The following is a 25,139-nucleotide window of genomic DNA, read 5'->3' on the forward strand; positions in this document are numbered from 1 at the left end:
ATACTCTTCAGACACTGGACCCAGAGGTGGCGCCCATCCATGTGTCTATCGCTGGCCATAACAGTAGCGCCTGTTGACAGCGGTGCTGTAATATGAATGGGGGCACAGTTGACAGAGGCATGGCCTACATTACCCTCATGCCCTGAATAAAGAGTGCGCCGTTTTATTAGCCAGAACGACATGCTAACTTCGCCCACAGGGGTTGGGAAAGAATGAAGCTTTGCTTACTCTGCAGGCTACGCCTTTGCATGTACCTTTGCTACTGAGCTTTCTGCTAACCAGTGGAACATCTTGTTCAGTAAAGGTTTACTTAAAAAAAAATTCACTTATCATTGAGCTACCTGTAGACATACTGGGGGCCTGAAATTCCTCTTCTAATAAAAGCAGAACTGGAGAGTGCAACTTTTTCTCTTGTCAATAATAACTCATTAATGAGATTGTAGGAACGAGATGCGAGATTACTGAGAATAAAGTTTTGTTAGGTCTTTAAGTAAAGGCAAACTGTTGTTTTAAGAAGAATTTCGAGTTCTATGTTTCTCCTAGGAGACGCGCTTCACCCTATGGGGATAATGCACTCAGGCGGCGGGGAAATGGTTGAACAAGTGGCCATTGACGTACTTGTTTACATTTCCAAACCAAACCTGTGCTCACTCTTTTGGATGGCGGTGTACTTCACATTGAATTGTCCTTCTCTCTGGTCTTGCCTCGCCGTGATCATTACTTTTCAAATCCCGTGTTATGTGCTGTTTTCACTTGTTTGTAGGCTGTTTGCTACCATCTAGTGGTCGAGGTTGGGTACAGTTTAGGCGAGGAACCACTGTCAGCGACGCCTCAGACATCTGCAGGTGCTGTTCTAGAAAGTTAAGACTGGCGCTGTCTAATTTCTCTCCACCCGCACGCCCCTCCAGCCCCCTGCCCAAGAGAGAATGCTTTGCTCTTACACGGTGCTCCATCTGGTGGGTATGAATCAGAATGGACAATTCTGGCCATCTCACGTGTGTAAAATACCGTGCATTGCTGTCACTAGGATTTCAGCAACGTGTAATGGTGGGTGAAATTTTCATACTTGAACTGTGGAAAAATGCCCAGAAGTACGATTACAGATTTTGCCCTTTCAGACTTGGTTTGTGTCTGAAGAGAGCTTTTTTGAGCTGTGTCAGTACTATGGGTTAGAGGTCTATCGCTGCTGGCATCAATTTCAAGTACGAATTAGGATTATTACAGAGCGGTACGTACGCAAGAGAGAGAGAGAGAGAGGGAAAAGGTAGGCCATCCTGTCCCATGCTTGCAGCATCTAGCTGCTCTTTAAACATTTCCTGGCATTTATGGCTCCACTGCCCTACCCCAGGAGTCCATTCTATGTGTTGATCATTCCTTTTGTCTGAAGACTTCTCTGACAGCTGCCATAAATTTGCCTTCCCCCACCACCCCCAGTTTGTACCTGCGCACCCTTGTTGTACTTTCGTGGTTTAATTTGAAGTAATGTTCCAGATTTTTTTTAAGAAAAAGTATCATTATATACCTCAACAAGGTGCCTTCTCCGTGACCTCCTTTCAAGGTTGAAGAGCTCATATTCCCCCAGTCTTCCCTCATATCTCCTGATGCTATGGATCACATTAGTGACGGGCAGTCTTGGAACTGGAACTTGCGATCTTTTGGCAAGAAGGCAGTTGCTCAAACGATTTGTGTAGTCGGACCATCCCCTCTAGTTTTGTAGGCTTTTAATGTGTCCACACATGATTAGGAGGAATCCAAGGTAATTCTAGCTTCAGCACAGTCACAAAATGAGTGTGTCAGTATTGTACTTAGTGTTTTTTGTTTATTTTGACCATTCTTCATTTGTCGTCTGGTGTCCTGCAGGAGATTAATCACTGCTCAGGATTTCACTGCCTCCGGGACTTTTATTTTTTGTGAAATGGCAGTACCGCGACAGCAAATTGCCATGTACGTTAAGAATAGGAATTCGCAGGCTGCCGCACTCTGTCAGATGACTTGCCTTGGCTGTGAATAGGTTGAGTGACCTAATGGGGGAACTTATAATCCCTTTTGAGATTTAACTGTCAAGCACCTGTAAATCAGAATTTGTTAGCAGCATTACTGTTCTGAATGCACAGTGGTAATTTAAAAGAAAGTGGTTTCTGTCTGAATTTTCTTTTAAATATGTTCCGTGTTGATTACCTTTTGAGATAAGTATGGCTAGCAGGCTGTCTCTATGGCACTATATTTCTTGTCTCCTCTTCTTCTCTTCTGTTGCTTGCAGCTGGAGGAGGTTCTCCAGGCAGTCCTGTTCTTCTCAGGAAGCCAAAAGGTGACTATCCATAACCCTTACAATATCTCTTATTGAACTGTGAATTCCTAGTCGTGTCATTCTTCCTTGTATTCTTTGGCCATCTTCCAAATGTGTAAAATACTGTGCATTGCTGTCACTAGGATTTCAGTAAAGCATGCCTAGTGGTGCCTGAAATTTTCATACTTTTTAACTGTGGAAAAATGCCCACAAGTACGATTATGGATTTTTGCCCTTTCAGATTTGGTTTGTGTCTGAGTTGTTTGAGCTGCATCAGTACTGTGGTTACAGGTCTGTTACTGGTCGTACCAATTTGCAGTACGAATTCGGATTATCAGAGTGTACCATACTGTATTAAAGCCCATTGATTTAAATGTGATTTTTCTCGTAGTGTATTGGTACCAGTATCCTGGTGACAACGCTGCTTTGGGTTATTGAAAGCAACTGGGTGCGAGATAAATTTGATAACGAGAAATGCACCAGCTTAAAGTAAACATGCGTTTCCCCTCATTCTGGAGTTAGGAAAAATCATCATGTGTACACTTCATGTTTGCATTAATAGCCCACACCCATCAGTAGTTATAACTTTGATGATTATGTCACCATATGTTCAGTGTGGACTGGTGTATCGAAAGTGACTAATTCCAAACACAAGACTTGTGGGCTTGAGTTCCAGGAGTCCCTGTTGCCCATAGGTCATTGCTCACATGAAAAGGCTAATCACCACTACCTTTTTCAGGACAACTAGTGACGAGCAGTAAATGCGGTTTCACCAGCATTGCTCGCATCCTGAGAACAAATTTTTAAAAAATGTTTCAGATGTAACGACACTTTGTAAATAGAATTTTTTTTCTTTCAGTGACTGCACTTCATAAGTAATATTGGAAGTACTTGAGGATGTTTCTGAGATGTGATAAAGTGCTATATAATTTTTTTTCCCCACTCTCTCACTGCACTACTTCCTGGAAGTTTGCCATATGAGGAATTACATACCTGCAGTCTGCCCTGTGTGCCGAGACACACTGCGTGGTGTACCATGTGTTTTGGCAACATGGCTACCACTTTTATACATTTAAAAAGCTCTAAGTTCAGAAGCTGCAGCAACTGTTAAATTTAGCATATTGCTGAAATGTATTACATGACAGTGCTGTGATAAACGACTGCACACTGTTATGAGCAGGGAACTGCTGTCACCGGGCACACTCTTTCCAGCTGAGTAGATTGTGATGCTCAGCTGTGCACTATGTCTTTGAGTGTTTAATAGTAAGGCTGATTCTGCAGTGCAGTTTGACTTGCTGCCATATTGATTTTAACTTGTGTATTCATTTATAGTTTGGCCTTTGAGCTTTTACAAGATTAAATGTAACTGGGTGTTGGGTGGGGATGCGACAAAATGAATAGTTCAGCATTTAGCATCTCTCAACAAGTGATTCCTTGCATGCGAAATACTTTTGAGACATGATAAATGCATGTCTTAAATTAAGTTGCAGTAAAGCAGGTATCAGCTTGGCCCGAGTGGTAGCATTCTCTCCTCAGAGTAAGGAGCTTGTGATTTGATGCCCTGATCCAGGACCTTTACATTTAATCAAGGCTGGCGTTTCAATGTAATGCTGAGGAGATGCTGCATTGTCAGAGGTGCCTCCTTCCGAGGCCTCGTCTGCCTACCCAGGTGGAAGTAAAAGATACCATGCACCTGTTCGAAGAAGAGCATCGAGTTCTCCTGGGATCCTGGCCAGCATTCGTCCCTCAATCAACACTGGTTGTGTTGGCTGAGGGACTAACTTCCCATTCATCTCTCACGTTGTTTCTGGGACGTCGTTGTGTACAAGTTAGCTGTCACACTTGCACACAGCAACAATGACTATAGTTAATTCATTAGGGAGGTCCTAAGGATATATCAAAAAGATACAATTGAAAACAGCAATAACTTATATTTTATATAGGGTTTTTAACCTAGAAAAACATCCCAAAGCACTTCACAAAGGTGTAATTGGGGAAGAAAAGTGTTTGGGACTTAAATTTACTGGAAATTAAATAAATGTTATACTAAAGAGTGTGCATAAACATTCTGAGGGGTGTGCTTCTACAATGAGTGTTGAATGTATAGATCTGTGGGTGCTTTAGGGATATTTTGAATTTGTACAGCAGTTGGAAATTACCCATTCAGTTTTTATTTGGAATCTATTTTTGGTGACTTTCTGTACTTCAAAAATTATTCGGACCTGTGTTAGTTTATGTGGAATTTTAAAAAAAAATTACATTTGGGAACTTCATTTTAACCTGATGTGTGTTCATCTAAAACATAATAGGTAAAATGGTTTCTGGGGAAGAGGATGGACTTGAAGATGATGTGGAGACACGGTCAGAGATCAGCACTACCACTTTTCCAGGTATGCTGTTTTTGTAGTAAAAGGGAAAGTTATATGTCGGTACTGTCGCTAAGCTGACGGTAGAGTAGGTATCGATGTGCTAGACGTAAAAGTGCCTTAGTCAGTAGTGTGTGATTATCTCAATTCACAACCTCTAATTGCTCCCACTCACTAGTGACGGATCTGTAACCACGCCAGCGCCAGCCATGGCCGGAAAATGCTCTCCTCAGATACAGCTCAAGTTCTGGAAAAACTAGGGGGCATAATCTCAGGATAGGGGGTCGGGGCCATTTAGGACTGAGATGAGGAGGAATTTCTTCACTCAGAGGGCTGTGAATCTTTGGAATTTTCTACCCCAGAGGGCTGTGGATGCTGAGTCATTGAGTATATTCAAGGCTAAGATCAATAGATTTTTTTTTTGGACTCTGAGGGAATCGAGATATGGAAATCGGACAGGAAAGTGGTGTTGAGGTCGAAGGTCAGCCATGATCTTATTGAATGGCGGAGCAGGCTTGAGGGGCCATATGGCCTACTCCTGCTCCTATTTCTTAAGTTCTTAAACTTGTATGTTTGTTGATATTTCACCATACAGGGTTAGTGAGCAGCGTGCTCTCATGGGAGAGCCACCTCAGCTTTAACATCTGGACCTCTCCCTTTTTAAGGTCAAATCTTTTTTCCTTTTTATTTATTCTTGGGATGTGGGCATTGCTGGCAAGGCTGGCATTTATTGCCCATCCCTAGTTGCCCTTGCAGAGATGGTGGTGAGCCGCCACCTTGAACCGTTGCAGTCTGTGTGGTGAAGGTGCTCCCAACACTGTTAAGTAGGGAGTTCCAGGACTTCGACCCAGCAACGATGAAGGAATGGTGATATATGTCCTAAGTTGGGATGGTGTGTGACTTGGAGGTGAACGTGTTCCTATGCACTTGCTGCCCTTGTCTGCTATTTAATTATCTCTGCCTGGCAACAAAACCTTCTGTGGTTTGATTTGATGGATCAATATGTAGTTGGTTTATCTTGAGACTGTCTGGAAGATATACACATGAAGTAGCAAATGTACCTTCTCTAAATATCATTGTCTTTATCTGATATATCAAACTGATAGGTAATTTAGCAGAGCAGTAATCCAAACTCGTCTAACTTGTTAGTTCAGAGATTCCTATCTTCAGTTGTACTTGGAGGTTTAACAAAGGAGAGAATATGTCGGCTTACTTACCCGAGACATAATCTTCCTTGTCGTTGGAGTGCCATTCATTCTCTGCATCTGAAGTTCTCCCTGTGCAATTTCAAGCCTCTTTTAAAATGTCTCTGCTTCATGTGTTCTACTGTTCCTACTTGCTGCCAGCTCTGGTCAAAGATTTAAGATGTGATGCAAGATGAGACTTTGCTTAAAATGGGCAGTTTTGGGACGAGCTGGCAATGCACTGTATGAAGTTATAAAAGGGCAGAGCCCTTGGATGTTCTCTTCTTTTCTCTCCTTTTTGGCCCCCCTTCTCCTTTTCTGGCCCCTTCCATTGGACAATGGAGTATAAACTTGTCAATGTACCACATTTGTGCACTGGATTTCATGATAATACAGCAAGGAAACCAATGAGTAACTTGTTTTGCAAACTTTTATGGCATGCTGACTATTTTTATATGTATTTAACAGGCCTCCCTGCTTGCACAGATGTATAAGCTGCAATATAAATGTATTGCATTACACAGTAATGTGTTCTTTGGCCCATACTTCCAGGTTCAATGAACAGTGAAGGAACTGTTGACATTCCATCATCTTCAGGTGCTTCCACCTTGGGGTCAACGAGCCCAGTGCCAGATTCTGCAGGGCATGATATCATCACTCAACAGCCCCGTTCCCAGCATACTCTACAGTCGGCAGAGTCTGTCGATCTCAACAGTTCAGTGACTTCGGACTTGACCGGCATTGCAGTCGAGGTGGAGGTCGATGAGGTCCTGAGCCGAAGTTCTAGCCAGATCAGCACCATCCAGTCAGACACCAATGCAGATCTGAACGACAGGACCAATCAGGCGATATCTCCGCTCAGTGAGAGCTCCCAGACAACGGAGGGCCCTGATTCAGCTGTGACCCCGTCAGACAGTTCTGAACTTGTAAGTGTGCAGCGGGCTGAGGGGGGATCTCAGTCCTCCACTGAGGGTCCCGACATCTCTCTCAGCTCCCCCATGGAGGGCCCAGACTCGGATACTGCTACTTTCTCTTCCAGTTCCTCAGCTAGTAGCAGTGAAAAGGTCAGCAGCTCACTCCCATTGAAATAGCTTAAAAAATTTTTTTAAACCCCCCCCCCCCCCCACCCCCCACCCTTCCAAAATTGTCTTTCTGACCAGTCTGTGGCAGGGAGAACTTTCAGGCTTCTGAAAACCCATCTGAAGCTGGTCGCCAGGTGCACGAGTGACTCGATGATTCTTTCTCTCTTTTTCTCTGTCTCTAGTGTTTTCTCTTTCTTTCTTTCTTTTTTTTTCTCTCTCTCTTCTCTCTCTCTTTCTCTCCTCTCTTTCTCTTTCTCTCCTCTCTTTTTCTCTTTCTCTTCTCTCTTTTTCTCTTTCTCTCCTTTCTCTCCTCTCTTTCTCTCCTCTCTTTCTCTCCTCCTCTCTTTCTCTCCTCCTCTCTTTCTCTCCTCCTCTCTTTCTCTCCTCCTCTCTTTCTCTCCTCCTCTCTTTCTCTCCTCCTCTCTTTCTCTCCTCCTCTCTTTCTCTCCTCCTCTCTTTCTCTCCTCCTCTCTTTCTCTCCTCCTCTCTTTCTCTCCTCCTCTCTTTCTCTCCTCCTCTCTTTCTCTCCTCCTTCTCTCTTTCGCTCGCTGTCTGTCTCCATCTGTGGACAATTGCTTGGCCACTATTTGCTTCCCCATAGCAGCATGACTGAATTCAGGAGCTTGGTGTGCACGAATTGCTGGTGCTAGCCCACATTGCCACCGCTGCATGCTGGTCAGAATGCTTGGAAAAGTTCACTCAAAGATTTCTGGATGTTGCAGAAACCATCCTCGATCTTTATTTGTGGGCTTTTAGCATGCAAACTTTTTTGATACGTTTAAACCATTTTAAAGGCATGCGGAGAAGATAGGTTTCAGTTAGCAGAATTTTTTTTAAAAAGCTAAGTACATAAAGAAAAAGGAATGCTGTCTCTTTAGTAGAGACCGTGACCACCTCACTCAGTGCCGCGCTGTCACGAGAATTGAGTAGAATATAGAACTCCCGTGTTCTTGCATTCTACCTTTGTCCAAGACTAGCTCCATTCAGTTTTAATCTTTCTTGATGAATCAGTACCTGTTGATCCAGACTTGTGGTTCCATGACCTCATTAGTAACATTTCTCTCACTCTAAATTCCCCCCAGGGTGCTGTGCCTTATTTAATGCTGTTTGCCTCTAGTTGTTTTCACTTGTAATATCTGCATGCTGGTTCTGTTATCACGAATGTCTAAAGTTGCATGATGTGGAGATGCCGGTGATGGACTGGGGTTGACAATTGTAAACAATTTTACAACACCAAGTTATAGTCCAACAATTTTTATTTGAAATCTACAAGCTCTCTGAGGCTTCCTCCTTCGTCAGGTAAATGTTCAGGAGCTCCTTGAAGCCTACGCATTTATACATATAGAACAATACATGGTGTTTACAGACTGCCCCTGCAACTGCCCGTTGCCAAGGCAATCACCGTGTTCAGACAGAGGTGTCACCTACAGAACCCCCGAATACACATTCAACAAAAAAACAAACAGGAATGTGTATTCGGGGGTTCTGTAGGTGACACCTCTCTGTCTGAACACGGTGATTGCCTTGGCAACGGGCAGTTGCAGGGGCAGTCTGTAAACACCATGTATTGTTCTATATGTATAAATGCGTAGGCTTCGAGGAGCTCCTGAACATTTACCTGACTAAGGAGGAAGCCTCCGAGAGCTTGTAGATTTCAAATAAATAAAGTTGCATGGGCAGCTAACTGCAGTAGCAAAATTAATTTTGGTTAACCTTCATTTAAAAAAAAAAATAATTCCCAAACTGTTTCTGCCCAAATGTGTTTGTCAGCCACTGATTGGAGTACTCTTGCAACAGTGGTTCTACAAGTGTACTTCACCATCAGATAAAATTGTCCTGGAGATAAGTGACACCTGCTTGGAACTACACAGCAGGTCTCCAAATCTGACGAGAGAAAAGACTGGTTACTGTATCAGGTGGAGAGACCTCGTCAGATCTCAGCTTTCAGTTCCTAGCTTGACCTGCTGTGCATTTGCAGCATTTTCTGCTTTTAGTTCTCCACTCGTGTTGCTTTTACAACCACAAAAAATGTAACCTTTTACTATTTCCCCCCCCCCCCCCACAACCATTGCACTTAATGTACTTTAGGGAAACAACTGCCTCGGTAGAAGATTACAGTGTCACTTCAAGCAACAAGGGTCAGTGACCATGGGTCATAGATTTAAAGTAATTGGTAGAAGGATAAGATGGGAGCTGAGGAGAAATTTTTTCACCCAGAGGGTGATGGGGGTCTGGAACTCACTGCCTGAAAGGGTGGCCTCCTTCTGTGCCATAACTTTCTATGATTCTATGAACAATCTAATTCCTTTTTTAAAAAAAATTCACAGACTCTGCTTCAGCAGCAGTTTGTGGCAGAGAATTCCACATTCCCTTTTTTTCTTGGCTGCATATAGTGACACCACTATTCCTGGCCAGAATGGAGATCATTGGTTAATTTCCCCCGTCAGTTGCGCCTGGAGCCCGCACTGCTGTAAGTGACTGGGATTGATTTTATGCACATAATTTGTATTATGTAACTACCCTCCACTCACTGCATTTTGCTGGAGAAATCACCCTGCTTTTATCGGGAGATGATGCTGCAGTTTGTCACGAGTTCTGTTTTCTGTAGTTTGTAGAGACTCTTCATAAATAGACTTTATAGACTGTTTGCAGTAGTGTGCTGTTTAAACAGACTCTAATTGCTGAGTAAATAGATGGTATATTTTACAGCAAATAATTTGCTGTGAGTCCTACTGTAAATCCCTCCCCACCTCCAACTCATTGGCTGACTCAATAGTGTCGATAGACACTTTTTTTTTCTTACCTCCCTTTCATTCTTTTTGTGACTATTTTAAATTTGTGTCCTCTTGTTCTCCTGTCCCAACCAGTGGAAACAACCTGTCCCTACTTACCCAGTTATAACTCTTCACAATATCGAAGATCTCCCATCAGTTCCCGCCTTAACCTCTCCAGCTCTAGTCCTTTGGGTGAGAAGGCGCCTGGCGCCTGCAGACACGTATCCAAGCGAGTGGTCAAACCCTTCAGGAGAGGGAGGAGGAGGAGGGAAGAAATGGGGCAGAGGTTGACTGGAAAACACCATGAATCCTGTAAAGCCTGTCGTCGAAAATGATTACTAAATCTACTTGTTTGAAACAGGTACTTGACGGGACGGACAGTCAGTATTCAGCAATGCAGATTGGGCAGCTTCAAGACGAGGAAGAGGATACCTCAAATGCTCCCGGAGACGCACTTCTAGACGGCTTCACAACTTCCACCCTGGGTACGTTGTCCTGTTGAAGCCAACCAGGCTGCTTATAGGGCCTGTGTGAAGGATTAATGTTGACTTTCATGTGCGGATCCTTAATACCGTGAAAGATTTAGGTGCTGTTTGTGCAAATGGCATTTTTGTTCTAAATCTAACTGCTGACTATACTAAAACACGTAGTTAACACTTTTCAGCATTGTATTATTTAACACTGTTTGCGTTGTCTCCCACCCCATCCTTGATTTGTGATCATTTCAGGGGTTTTAATCCAGCGTTTTTTTTTTGAGGGCGGAGGATAGCACAAGATGATGTTTCCATTTGTGGTGGGTGGTGGTGGGGGGCGGGGGGGGGGGGGGAGAGGAGTCCAAAACTAGGGGCCATAAATATAAGATAGTCACCAGTAAATCCAATAGGGAATTCAGGAGAAACTTCTTTACCCAGAGAGTGGTTAGAATGTGGAACGCCCTACCATAAGGAGCAGTTGATGCGAATAACATAGATGCATTTAAGGGGAAGCTGGAGAAAGGAATAGAAGGCTATGCCGATAGGGTTAGGTGAAGAGGGGTGGGAGGAGACTCATGGGGAACATAAACACCGGCGTGGACCAGTTGGGCCGAATGACCTGTTTCTGTGCTGTAAGCTCTATGTAAAATAATCAGGACTCAATTTAGATGTACTGTTTTTTTTTAATTGGTCACTGCTTTCTCATTTGGCAACAGCAGCTGGTTAGGAATAGGTTTGAAGCATTCACTTTTACTGAAAGGAATGAAAGAAGTTAATACACGTGATCAGGTATTGGAATTATTAAAATGTATTAACTCCATGCTGTGTCTGCTCACTCGAATATCAGCGCTTGTCCAGTGCATATAAAATGGATCTTTTACTGCTAGGCTTTGATACTACAAAAAGTGATGAAAAAAAGAGACACTTACTCGCACGTATAGACAGAAATGGAGAGATATATAGAGACACAGAGAGCAAAACCAGAGGAAGAATCATCCTGGGTCACTCGTGTCCTTGCTGAGAACTTGTTAAGTGAGGGGGTGCAGGGCGGCAGAGTTCATTAGACATTGGCCGTCCACCTCTGGGACATCTGCCGTGGATAGAATGAATGTCTCCTCCAGCTGCTGGCTGCAAGGGTCCTACATGAAATCATTTTGAGCAGTCTGAATCCAGTCCCTTGAGGGCCTGAGCCCTCAGCTTGTAATTCAGCATAAATTGGCATCAAATTGAGAGACGGCAGCTGACGTGGGAATTGGAAGCCTGTCAAATGGTGCAGTTGGCAGCTCCTCCTGAGGTTGGGGCTGTGTAGAAGGAGCTTCATGCATAAAAGGTCAAACAATTAGGTGAGCACTGGGTGAGGGTGGGGGGTGGGGTGGTGGTAGTCAGTGTTCACAGTACTGAAATGTTTGGTTTGGAAACCGTCAGACCAATGATATAAGGTTCAGAAGTGGTCAGGATTATGGAATTTGTTTTTCGTACATCGACAGTTTTTTCTGCAGTTCCCTAAAGTAGTCTTCAGCTCTTGTTTTGTATTATGCTGTTTTTCTTCCTTTCGTGACATGCATGATACTGAGCTCCCCGGAGGTTTTGTTTGATCATGGGTGCAAAGTTTGTACCTACCACATATTCTGGATTATCTCCTCCAATATACTGGATTTTATTGAGAATGAAAAGGAGACTGGATTTTTCTACAGAAGGCAATTTTTGTTTTTAAATCGGGAAATCTAGTTCAAGGCCCAAAGTGCAGGACACTGCCAGTGGTGATGAGTCAGAGAGCTGAGGTGAAGTGGGAAGTTGTGATTAAGTGATGGCAGCTTCTGGTTTTAAAAGCCTGAAGATTATAGGAGAATGGGGAGTTTTGAGGTTCTGGTAAAGAGCGAGTTAGAGTAGGACACTGTGCATTGAGTCTTGATCTCAACACAATGAGGATTATACAGAGGAGTAAGAATGTTTAGTGTAGCATATTTTATCACTTGAGGGGGTCGGAGAGGAGTTCCCCCTCCCCTTTTTTTTGCCTCTCCCAGGAGATTACATGGCTCTTGTGGGGTAGGAAATGTCTAACCCTGATGCCCCAGCTTTCATGAGTGTGGGGCAGGCATGATGGACCAGCTGATCTTTTCTTGCCAGTCATTTTCATATGTAAGTTTACAAAATCAGGAGGGAAATCTTCTGAGAAGTACGGAGTATAGTAATTGATAAAATAAAGACAATTTGTCAGTCCTGTATTATTGGAAGTACTGTATTAAAGTTAGGTGGGACAGCATATTGGACACTCAATTGCACCGTGTCCTAAAGACCCAGCTGCAAAAATCTTTAAGCTAAAATCTTTAAGCTAAAGGCTAATGTGGTAGTTGGACTAGTGCATTTTCAGAAGAAAGCATTTCAGCCCATTTCTTCCAACATATCAGACCAACCGTTCCTCCTTATTTAGCTTTAACAGGCAGTGAGGACCTTGGTTTAATGTCCCACATGAATGACAGCACCTCCTGATAACGCAATACTGCCTGATTACTGTACTGGGATGTCAATCCTGCTGATGGTGCAACCTTCCGAACCTGAGGTGGAAGTGCTACTAATGGAGCCAAGCTAACTGTGATTCCCACATCCCTCCCCCACTGCCAGCTATTCCCTCATAGCGAAGTGCATGCCTCCAATTGCCATTTCCCAACAAGGACGCAGTTGAGACTGAGAAACTCAGAAGCTGGTGACATTAAGCCTGCATTGAAGAGGCGCTGCCCTTCAATACTCCAGCATTCCGCCTTGCTGGTTAACATTCTAAAAGAGTTAAAGGAGTGACCAAAGAACATATGCCCAGGTATGTCCTGTCCACAAAAAGCAGATCAAATCCAATCCGGCCAATTACCGCCCCATCAGTCTACTCTCAATCATCAGCAAAGTGATGGAAGGTGTCGTCGACAGTGCTATCAAGCGGCACTTACTCACCAATAACCTGCTCACCGATGCTCAGTTTGGGTTCCGCCAGGACCACTCGGCTCCAGACCTCATTACAGCCTTGGTCCAAACATGGACAAAAGAGCTGAATTCCAGAGGTGAGGTGAGAGTGACTGCCCTTGACATCAAGGCAGCATTTGACCGAGTGTGGCACCAAGGAGCCCTAGTAAAATTGAAGTCAATGGGAATCAGGGGGAAAACTCTCCAGTGGCTGGAGTCATACCTAGCACAAAGGAAGATGGTAGTGGTTGTTGGAGGCCAATCATCTCAGCCCCAGGGCATTGCTGCAGGAGTTCCTCAGGGCAGTGTCCTAGGCCCAACCATCTTCAGCTGCTTCATCAATGACCTTCCCTCCATCATAAGGTCAGAAATGGGGATGTTCGCTGATGACTGCAGTGTTCAGTTCCATTCGCAACCCCTCAGATAATGAAGCAGTCCGAGCCCGCATGCAGCAAGACCTGGACAACATCCAGGCTTGGGCTGATAAGTGGCAAGTAACATTCGCGCCAGATAAGTGCCAGGCAATGACCATCTCCAACAAGAGAGAGTCTAACCACCTCCCCTTGACATTCAACGGCATTACCATCGCCGAATCCCCCACCATCAACATCCTGGGGGTCACCATTGACCAGAAACTTAACTGGACCAGCAATATAAATACTGTGGCTACGAGAGCAGGTCAGAGGCTGGGTATTCTGCGGCGAGTGACTCACCTGACTCCCCAAAGCCTTGCCACCATCTGCAAGGCACAAGTCAGGAGTGTGATGGAATACTCTCCACTTGCCTGGATGAGTGCAGCTCCAACAACACTCAAGAAGCTCGACACCATCCAAGATAAAGCAGCCCGCTTGATTGGCACCCCATCCACCACCCTAAACATTCACTCCCTTCACCACCGGCGCACTGTGGCTGCAGTGTGTACCATCCACAGGATGCACTGCAGCAACTCGCCAAGGCTTCTTCGACAGCACCTCCCAAACCCGCGACCTCTACCACCTAGAAGGACAAGAGCAGCAGGTACATGGGAACAACACCACCTGCATGTTCCCCTCCAAGTCACACACCATCCCGACTTGGAAATATATCGCCGTTCCTTCATTGTCGCTGGGTCAAAATCCTGGAACTCCCTTCCTAACAGCACTGTGGGAGAACCTTCACCACACGGACTGCTGCGGTTCAAGGCGGCGGCTCACCACCACCTTCTCGAGGGCAATTAGGGATGGGCAATAAATGCCGGCCTTGCCAGCGACGCCCACATCCCGTGAACGAATTAAAAAAAAAATATATATATTGCATCTCATAAGTGATGTATGGTGGGCACCAGGGTGTGCCAGCAGTTGGATGCGAGTTTGAAAGCCTTAATCACCCACATGGGGAGCTCTTGATCTTGACCTTGTCATCAGAAGGTGGAAGATGGAGGGAACTTGGAGGACAAACTAATCTGGGCTGCTTATGTGCACTCACTGACTGGAGAGGACTTTTTCAATGCATTTATATAACGCCTTGCTGCGTCCCTCAAACGTTTCAAAGCGCGTCACCTACAATGAATTGCTTTGAAGTTCAGCAATTGTTACATTGGCAAGGGCTGCAGTCATTTTGTGCACATCAAGATTCCACAAGCAGCAATGAGATGAATGACCAGTTAATCTGTTTTTGGTGGTGTTGGTTGAGGGAGGAATGTTGGCTTAAGACACTGGGAGAACTTACGATGACTCTTCGAATAGCGCCACGGGATCCTTAACGTCCACCCGAACCATCAGAACAAGCAAAGGTAACCTCAGTCCCATACCTCAATTGATGAGTTACACCTCCCCCAATGCAGTACTCCTTCAACACTGCGCTAGAGTGTCAGCCTAGGCTGTATGCTCAAGACTGGCTGCAGAATAGCACAATGGATGCCTGGGAGTAGGTCATCTGCTTTTAATTATAGCCAGGGAGTGGCACAAGGTGACCTTAAAAAAAGAGGAAGAAAAGCTTTATTTTTATTTAAAACAAAAGAGACCAGAGGAGAAAAATAATTTCTTATTCTTACAGCAGTGAACAAATCTCATTTGTTAAGTCACATGGGCCACAGCCGGCAGTCCTCTGACAGCAGCGTGGATCGTTTCATGTCGAAGGATGACTGCGTTGAGTCAGCAGATCTTGAAACCAAGGTGAGAGGTTTTTATGTTGTACTTCCTACGAAAGGGCGGTGGAAGCAAATTCAGTAGTAACTTTCAAAGGGAAATTGGATATATACTTGAAAAGAAAAACATTGCAGGGCTATGGGGAAAGACAAGGGGGAGTGGGACTATTGAAAAGATCTTTCAAAGAGCCGGCACAGGCACGATGGGCCGAATGGCGGCCTCCTGCGTTGTATGATTCTATTATATTCAAGGCTCAAAACTGCTCAGTCCCTTGTTTAAATGCAACTTGTGTCTTAATTGAATTGATTTCCATTAAAGGCGCCATTCAGTATCAGTACTGTGAATAAACTTTGACTTCTTTTGTACTTTCCAAAGTTAGACTATTTTGTTCTATGTATGGATCCCAGATTATACTTGTGTATGCAAATAGTCTGTTGATAGTATGCGAAATAGGTCAGATCACAACTGAAGCCTGACTTTGGTTTGCTAGTACAAGTGCTTTTATGTTGGTGTGGACAGCAACTGCATCCATGCTTTTGTTACCTCCAGACTTGACCATTCTAAAGCTCTCCTGGCTGGCCTCCCACCTTCCACCCTCCGAAAACATCAGCTCATCCAAAACTGTGCTACCCATTTCCAAACTTGCATCAAGTCCCGTTCACCCATTGCCCCTGTGAACACTGACCTACATTGCCTCCTAGTCCAGAAATGGCTCATAAGAACATAAGAAATAGGAGCAGGAGTAGGCCATACGGCCCCTCGAGCCTTCTCTGCCATTCAATAAGATCATGGCTGATCTTCGACCTCAACTCCACTTTCCCGCCTGATCCCCATATCCCTTAATTCCCTTCGAGTCCAAAAATCTATTAATCTCAGTCTTGAATATATTCAACGACTGAGCATCCACAGCCCTCTGGGGTAGAGAATTCCACATATTCACGACCCCTTGAGTGAAGAAGTTCCTCCTCATCTCAGTCCAAAATGTCCGACCCCTTATCCTGAGACTGTCCCCTAGTTCTAGACTCTCCAGCCAGTGGTACCATCCTGTCAAGTTCTCTGAGAATCTTATGTTTCAAATTAAATTAAATTATCATCCTTCTGTTCAAATCCCACCATGGTCTTGCCTCTCCCTTTCTTTGTAACCCTCTGAGATCTCTGCGTTCCTCCAATTCAGGCCTCTTGCGCCTCCCCCCTTTCCTTTGCCCCACCATTGTCGGCCATGCCTTCAGTTGTCTTAAGTTCTGGAATCCCCTCCACCTCTCTTCCTCCTCCTTTAAGACACTCCATAAAACCTGCCTCTTTTGGTCAGATAGAAAATAGGAACAGGAGTAGGCCATTTGGCCCTTCGAGCCTGCTCCACCATTGAATATGATTATGGCTGATCCTCTATCTCAATACCATATTCCCGCTCTCTCCCCATACCCCTTGATGCCTTTTGTGTCTAGAAATCTATCTAGCTCCTTCTTAAATATATTCAGTGACATGGCCTCCACAGCCTTCTGTGGCAGAGAATTCCACAGGTTCACCACCCTCTGAGTGAAGAAATTTCTCCTCATCTCAGTCCTAAATGTCCTACCCCATATCCTGAGACTGTGACCCCTCGTTCAGGATCCCCCAGCCAGGGGAAACATCCTCCCTGCATCCAGTCTGTCCAGTCCTGTCAGAATTGTATGTTTCAAATGAGATCCCCTCTCATTCTTCTAAACTCGAGCGAATACAGGCTGAGTCAACCCAATCATTCCTCATATGACAGTCCTGCCATCCCAGGAACCAGTCTGGTGAACCTTCGCTGCATCCCCTGTATGGCAAGTATATCCTTTTATTAGGTAAGGATATCCTGTCACCTGTCTTAATATCGCCTTATGTGGCTCGGTGTCAAATTTTGTCTGATGATGCTCCCGTGAAGCGACTTGGGTCATTTTACTAGATTAAAGGCGCTATATAAATGCAAGTTGTTGTTGCATGGCTCTCCAGCCACCAACTGGAAGTACGAAGGAGCCGACCACCTTTGTTCCTGAGTCTTGTGACCTGTTCTTGGATCTACTATCCCTGTTTCTGGCCTGCTAAAGGTGTGGAGCAGGTGTAGTGTGTCATAAGTCGGTCATATCAGAGCTGCCCAGTAAAAATGCTTGGATCCAAATGGAAACCTTCACAACAACATTAATTTTTTTGCGCATTCACACAGTATAATCCAATTGGCCTCTTTACAGAGAGCAGTGCTGGATGAGAAAATAATGGGTTTTATTATAGCAACAAATTTAAGCAGTTGTAAAAGCTGCACACACTCGAAATGGGTCGAGGCTCAAATGTAAACCCCTAATAGGTTTTCTGGAGCCATCAATTCGGAGGCTGAGCGGTAGGAACTAGATGGGCTTGCAGCCCCACCTGTTGCCTTCTGCCTGCTGCCCACTCTCCCACTCTCCCAGTGTGCAAGGGAAAAAGTCGCACTGGATATATATATTTGATAAATGAATGTAGGGAGACTGTGGATTTGCCCACTTGATGTCAACAGGCCAACCAAATGAGGTTGAGCAAGCTCACCCTTGTGGGTTTGTTTGCTAAGCTTGACGGTGGTAATAGTTCTCAGTATAAATGAGGCACATAATGAGGTGTTATCAATGCATAATGTGGTACATTGTTGACTGTTTTATTTTGAGATGTGATGGTGAATCCATATAAAACCTTAGTACGGCCATAGTTGGAGGACTGTGTGCAGTTTTGGGCTCCTCATCTATACGAAAGATGTTGATGCAATAGAGAGGGTACAGCACAGATTCACTCGGAAGCTGCCTGGAAATAAAAATATGAAGAAAGATCTAAAAAAAAGGCTATTTTTGTTAGGACAGAGCATTTATTCAAAGGTGATTTGATACAGGTGTCTAGAATTATGAAAGGGTAGGATGGAGTAAATGGAAACAGACTGTTTCCAGTGATTGAAGGAGGCCTAGAACCAGGGGACATAAATATAAGATTAAATGTAAGAGATATACTACAGAGAGCAGGAGACAACTTTCTACTAAGGGGGCTGTAAGGCTGTGGAATGCACTACCAGAGAAAGTGACGCAACATGACCCTTTGTCCGAACTGGCCATCGACCTGAAACGTTAACTCTGTTTCTTCCTCTACAGATGCTACCCTACTTGCTGAGTATTTCCAGCATTTTCTGTTTTTATTTCAGATTTCCGGCATCTTGTATTCCAGTTTTTTGCTTTTGATTTAAGAATAGGTTAGTTGGTTGATGTCACCCACCTAGGGACACAACTGCCTGAACAACCTGCTATTTTTATGTTGATAGGGTGTGATGAAGTAAGATGGGGGGAGGCTCGTGTGGAGCACAAACACTGGCGTGGACTTGTTGGGCCGAATGACCTGTTTCTGTGCTGTAAACTCTATGAAAGGGGAATATAGCGATATTGGAACAGAGTGGGCATGTATAGACTTGTTAGGCTGAATGACCTGTTTGCATTTTGTGATCTGTCTCATGAAGAAATGTGTTTGTACAAATCCTATTCTGTTAGTTTTCTGACTGCCATTGCCAGTGTGAAGTTCCCATGACCGCTGAGGACCATCCACATTATACTCCATCTGCCATGTATTTGAGGACCATGCCTAACAATGCGTGGTCTTTTACCACTTCCAGTTTGGTTTTGTACATTGGTGCAGCAATTACAACACATTTTTAGACTTTCATAGTTCTCACCTATTCAAGAGTTGATATCGTTTCCAGCGTTTAAATTTTGACAGACTTGTGCCAATTCCAGTGTTCTAGCTGCGCGATAGTAGCAAATTTTTCATTTTAGAACCTAAGTCCAGCAAACCTGGAAACACAGAAATTTCAGCACAGAAGGTCGATATTTGGCCCATTGTGCCCGTCCCGGTGCTCACTCCCTGTCTGCCGCTAAGGACCCTAATGCCGTTTCCCTGCTGTTCTTCCCCACCCATTGCTATTTTACTTCCAAGTGCTCAATCATTTTTTAAAAACAATTGGATATTGCATTGGAGTGTGTTGGGGGGATATAGAATGTTTATAGGTGAATGCAATAACGTGGGCTGAATGACCGTCCTCATAATCTTATGATCTTGTTACTGGTGCCTGTGTTTCAATAATATTCATATTATCTCGCATTATCCTGTGGGAGAACTCTAACATGGGCCTAACATACAAAATAGGAGCAGGAGTAGGCCATTCAGCCCTTCGAGCCTGCTCCACCATTGAATTGATCATGGCTGATCCTCCATCTCCATACCATATTCCCGCTCTCTCCCCATACCCCTTGATGCCTTTTGTGTCTAGAAATCTATCTAGCTCCTTCTTAAATATATTCAGTGACTTGGCCTCCACAGCCTTCTGTGGTAGAGAATTCCACAAGTTCACCACCACCTAAGTGAAGAAATTTCTCCTCATCTCAGTCCTAAATGTCCTACCCCGTATCCTGAGACTGTGACCCCTTGTTCTGGACCCCCCAGCCTGGGGAAACATCCTCCCGGCATCCAGTCTGTCTAGCCCTGTCAGAATTTTATGCTTCAATGAGATCCTCTCTCATTCTTCTAAACTCGAGTGAATACAGGCCGAGTCGACCCAATCTCTCCTCATACGACAGTCCTGCCATCCCAGGAATTAGTCTGGTGAACCTTCGCTGCACTCCCTCGTTGGCAAGTATATCCTTTCTTAGGTAAGGAGACCAAAACTGCACACAATACTCCAGGTGTGATCTCACCAAGGCCCTGTATAACTGCAGTAAGACATCCTTGCTCCTGTACTCAAATCCTATTGCAATGAAGGCCAACATACCATTTGCCTTCCTAACTGCTTACTGCACCTGCATGTTTGCTTTCAGTGACTGGTGTACAAGGGCACCCAGGTCCCTTTGTACATCAACATTTCCCAATCTATCACCATTTAAATAATACTCTGCCTTTTTGTTTTTCCTACCGAAGTGAATAACTTCACATTTATCCACATTATACTGCATCTGCCATGTATTTACCCACTCACTCAACTTCTTTAAATCGCCTTGAAGCCTCTTTGGATCGTGAGTTGTGAGGAGGATGCAATCTAGTTTTGTGTCGTCAGCAAACTTGGAAATATTACATTTGGTTCCCTCATCCAAATCATTGATATATATTGTGAATAGCTGGGGCCCAAGCACTGATCCCTGTGGTACCCCACTCGTCACTGCCTGCCACCCCGAAAAGGACCCATTTATTCCTACTCTCTGTTTCCTGTCTGTTAACCAATTTTCAATCCATGCCAGTATATTACCCCCAATCCCGTGTGCTTTAATTTTGCACACTAACCTCTTACGTGGGACTTTATCAAAGGCCTCCTGAAAATCCAAATAAACCACATCCACTGGTTCTCCCTTATCTATTCTACCAGTTACATCCTCAAAAAACTCAGTCTGTTTGTCAAACATGATTTCCCTTTCATAAATCCATGTTGACTTTGTCTAATCTCGCTGATATTTTCTAAGTGTTCTGTTACCACATCCTTTATAATAGACTCCAGCATTTTCCCTACTACTGATGTTTGGCTGACTGGTCTGTAGTTCCCTGTTTTCTCTCTCCCTTTTTTAAATAGTGCGGTTACATTTGCCACTCTCCGATCTGCAGGAACTGTTCCATAATCTATAGAATTTTGGAAGATGACAACTAATGCATCCACTATTTCCACTACTACCTCTTTTAGTACTCTGGGATGCAGATTATCAAGCCCTGGGGATTTATCTGCTTTCAGTCCCATTAATTTCTCCCGCACTATTGTTTTACTAATACTAATTTCCTTCAATTCCTCCTTCTCACTCGTCCCTTGGTTCCCTAGCATTTCTGGGAAATTATTTGTGTCCTCTTTTGTGAAGACAGAACCAAAGTATTTGTTTAATTGCTCTGCCATTTCCTTGTTCTCCATTATACATTCTCCTGTTTCTGACTAAGGGATCTACATTTTGTCTTCACTAATCTTTTTCTTTTTACATATTTGAAGCTTTTATAGTCCACTTTTACGTTCCTTGCAAGTTTATTCTCATTCTATTTTTCCCCTCTTAATCAATCTCTTGGTCCTTTTTTTGCTGAATTCTAAACTGCTCCCAGTCCTCAGGCTTGCTACTTTTTCTGGCAACTTTATATGACTCCTCTTTGGATCTAATACTATCCTTTTTCTTTTGTTAGCCGTGGTTGGGCCGCTTTTCCTTTTGTGTTTTTGAGCCAGAACGGAATGTATAATTGTTGCAATTCATGCATTCGTTCCTTATTTGAAAAAATTTTGGGCCAAATCTAATCATTATTACTCTGCCCTGCCTCATGGGTGTGTTCTCCTGGCAGGAAAGATTTGAACCCCCTCCCCTTTGTTGACAGCATTGTATAATTGTAATATATTTATTAATGTGGAGCCAACTCTTGAATTGCTTTACTCAGCGATTATACTTTTTGAAGTTCGGTTACAGTTATGTAGACAAGCGTGACAACATTCTATGCAACTAATGTCTTGCGAGCAGCAATGAAATGAACAGCTGGTCAATTGTTTTTTTTTTGGGTGGTGTTGGTTGAGGGAGGAATGTTGGCCAGGGCACTGGAAGAATTCTATACTGATATTTTAGAATGGTTAACATCTGTTGGAACAGATAGAAAGGACTTCCATGGGCCTTACTGCTGCCCTAGCTGAGATTGGCTAAGGCAGCACCAACATTGGACCCCTCCAATCCAAATGGCTCAGCTACTCGCTACCGTTACCAGCTGAGTGACCAGAAAGCACTACTGGTAGAATATCTCCTGGCACAATGAGCTTTAGGGAAAGCTAAGAGTTTGATTGCATCAGTACAAAAATTGTACGTGTCTATTTTTGTCTAAAAACAGCCTTGCCGGATAAAGGGAGACATTGGGCATTATACGGATGAGAATGCTGCCCCTCTGGTCCATTGTGTGCGTCTCCTTAGCGCATCTTTTCTTTTAACGGGACAGAAGAATGGTAAGCAACATAGTTTGGATTGCTTGAACATTCACCTTTTTGTTTTTACGATGGAATATTATCCTTCACGCAGGGCTTTGCTTTGATACAGGTCTCATCCCTGACCGAGAGGTGAGGGTCAGTGTCAAAGCGCTGGCGGTGAGTTGTGTTGGAGCTGCCATTGGACTTCATCCTGAAGCTTTCTTCAATAAAATGTACAGGACCCCGCTTGAAGTTTTAGAGATTCAAGGTAATAGAAAGTACTGAAATGTTTCTAACAGTGATTCTTGGAAGTACTTATTACAACAACAGTTCATTGTTTTTTTTTTCTGTCTTGTGGGGCCCCTTGTGAATATTGAATGACAGTGCTTTCATTGCAGAATTGGTGTATCAGTTATGTATTACAAATGGCGAACGATCACTTCCTCCCCTCCACCTCCCCTTCCCACTCCTTGCGGAACAGGCTCGAGGGGCTGAATAGCCTACTCCTGTTCCTATGTTTCTCCAACTTCATCTCGCGCTCTCCTCTCTTTTCCACCCCTCCCCCCCCCCCCCCCCCGTCCCCCCCCCCGTCCTCCATCTCACCTATTCTTCCCCACCCACCTGCTCCTCTTCCATTCCCCCCCCCCCCCCCCCCCCCCCCCCCAGTAATGTGGTTATGTGAGACTTGTGGTAGACTATGTCTGTTGTGTACTATCCTGCATAGTCGTCGACGCACCCATCTACTGTGAACTTACACCCCCTTGGCCTCGATTATGAGGGACATTCTTGACGTATGTTGCGCCCAGCTCTCTGTGGATCGAAATCTGAAAACCCCCGGATTCCCCTTTGTGGACCGGTTTAAAATAGGCAATGGGAAACATGCCCGAATGTCCTGCAAGTCATTGGTTATTTGAAAGTAAAACTTGTTAAAGAATATTGAATATTCTGGTTCAGATATTTATTGCTCCTGGTTATTGCTGTTTTTAGAAAAATGTTAACCACAATTTATTGTGTAGTGGTAGGGCGAAAAAAGAACTGCAATTGATGAAAATCTGAAATTAAAGCATCAAATGCTAGAAATGCACAGCAGGTCTGAAGGAGAAAAGACAGGCTAACGTGGGTAGGGAATGGTCTTTATCCAAATCATCCCTGTGGTGTATTTCCAGAATGTTCTGTTTATGTTGAAGGTGCAGCAGCCACTGAGGTAATTCTTGAATGCACTCAAAATACAGACTCCGAATCCACCAGCGTGTAACTCTAAAGTGGGACGTGAGCACTGTCACAGTGGTGGAGTGATCTGATGCAAAGGCATTCTAAATGAAAAAGAGTGTGAGAAAGTGTACTCAATTTTCATCAAGCAAAGGATCTGCTTTGAAGTCAGAATAGATGAAGGGTGCATAACCTAAAATGTCACGGCCTGACTTTTAAAAAAAAATGTATTCATTCTTGGGATGTGGGCGTCGCTGGCAAGGCCGGCATTTATTGTGAATCCCTAGTTGCCCTGAGAAGGTGGCGATGGGCCTTACTCTTGAACTGAAGCCGTTTTTGACAACTGAGCGCAGTTAAGAGTCAACCACGTTGGTGTGGGACAGGAGTCACATACAGGCCAGACCGGGTAAGGACAGCAGGTTTCCTTCCCTAAAGGACATTAGTGAACCAGTTGTTTTTTTTATGTAACAGTCCGACAGCTTCATGGTCACTTTTTTTTACTGATACGCACCTGATTTTTAAAAAAAATCTGATTTTACCCTGAATTCAAGTTCTCAAACTGCCATGGTGGAACTTGAACTCACGTTCTCTGGATTACTAGTCCAGTAACACAAACCACTACACTGCACAGGCTTAAAGATGCTGACTGCCGACTTGCTGTGTATTTCTCGCATTTTGGTTTATATTTCAGATTTGCAGCATTTGCAGATTTTCCTTTTGAGAAACTTGAGTGAAAGAGTTATTGATTTTCTTTTTTTCATTCCCCAGAGGAGCAGTGCATATCAGATATTTTGAAGTATGTCGACCATGGAGATCCACAGATAAGAGGTGCCACTGCCCTGCTCTGTTCAACGTTCATTCACTCGGTTCTGACCAAGACTCGGTTTAATCCAGAAAGTTGGCTCGCCACTGTACGAGGCGCTACAGGTAAATGGGCAATATTCCTTTGATTTTAATTCTGTCTGGGCCTACCTTCATGGATATTCCCAGTCCCCAGGCTGCTAGAAATATCGTAGCGCAAGGTCTGTCTCATTCGCCTTCTACCATCCTGGTAGTCACTTGATCCAACGATAATGGAGTTGTTGACTATAATCACAGCAATCAATCTTTATCAATTGGCCTACAGCAGACCGAGACATGAGGGGAGGAAAACCCTCGGTGGTGGAGAGCTTTGGGAACCATAGTTCCAAAGTCACCTTTTCCTCCCAAACAGTCTACATTTATCACACGCTATGAGGGAGAAAGAAATAGAAGGATGTGTTGATAGGGTGAGATGAAGTAGGGATGGGAGGAAGCTCATATGGAGCATAAGCACCAGCATGGACCAGTTGGGACAAATGGCCTGTTTCTGTGCTGTATGTTCTATGTAATTTTATGTGAATTAAATTCTGCTTGACATTGTAGCTTGTTATTCTAAGATATAAAGTTAGAAGTTTTATTCCTTTTTCAATGAAGTGTTCAAAGTAATACACTGGAACTGTTTTACTGGGAAGCCTGATTTACTGGTGAAATCAAAAACAATCTGAGCCTTAGCTAACTGGAAATATGAGGGTCAGTATGGGAATGTCTTGCCAATGAAGGCAACTGGTCAGGGATGAGTAATTTAGCATACTGGGTTACAACCTTCTTTCATATCACACACTTGTTTTTCCCCACCCCCACCCCCACGGCATTGTGTGCATCCAGCGCACGTGGCGCCTTGGTTACTGCCTCTGTCAGGTCACATCTGTTGTGTTTTGTGGTACAATGGTAATTCTTAAA

The 25,139-nt window shown here is 44.1% G+C and overlaps 1 protein-coding gene across 2 annotated transcripts in view; it reads left to right on the top strand.

Annotated features, from left to right (window-relative positions):
• The window catches only part of htt (huntingtin), a 209,063-nt gene that overhangs the window by 57,765 nt on the left and 126,159 nt on the right, over positions 1-25,139 (top strand). For both annotated transcript variants that reach the window (XM_067982438.1, XM_067982439.1), the window contains exons 10-16: positions 4,597-4,677; positions 6,390-6,763; positions 10,055-10,178; positions 15,153-15,271; positions 22,097-22,208; positions 22,300-22,437; positions 24,147-24,305. In XM_067982438.1, coding sequence (XP_067838539.1) covers positions 4,597-4,677; positions 6,390-6,763; positions 10,055-10,178; positions 15,153-15,271; positions 22,097-22,208; positions 22,300-22,437; positions 24,147-24,305 — 1,107 coding nt within the window. The remainder of the gene's footprint in view (positions 1-4,596; positions 4,678-6,389; positions 6,764-10,054; positions 10,179-15,152; positions 15,272-22,096; positions 22,209-22,299; positions 22,438-24,146; positions 24,306-25,139) is intronic.

Source organism: Heptranchias perlo, chromosome 4, assembly GCF_035084215.1.
Source record: "Heptranchias perlo isolate sHepPer1 chromosome 4, sHepPer1.hap1, whole genome shotgun sequence".
NCBI lineage: Eukaryota > Metazoa > Chordata > Chondrichthyes > Hexanchiformes > Hexanchidae > Heptranchias > Heptranchias perlo.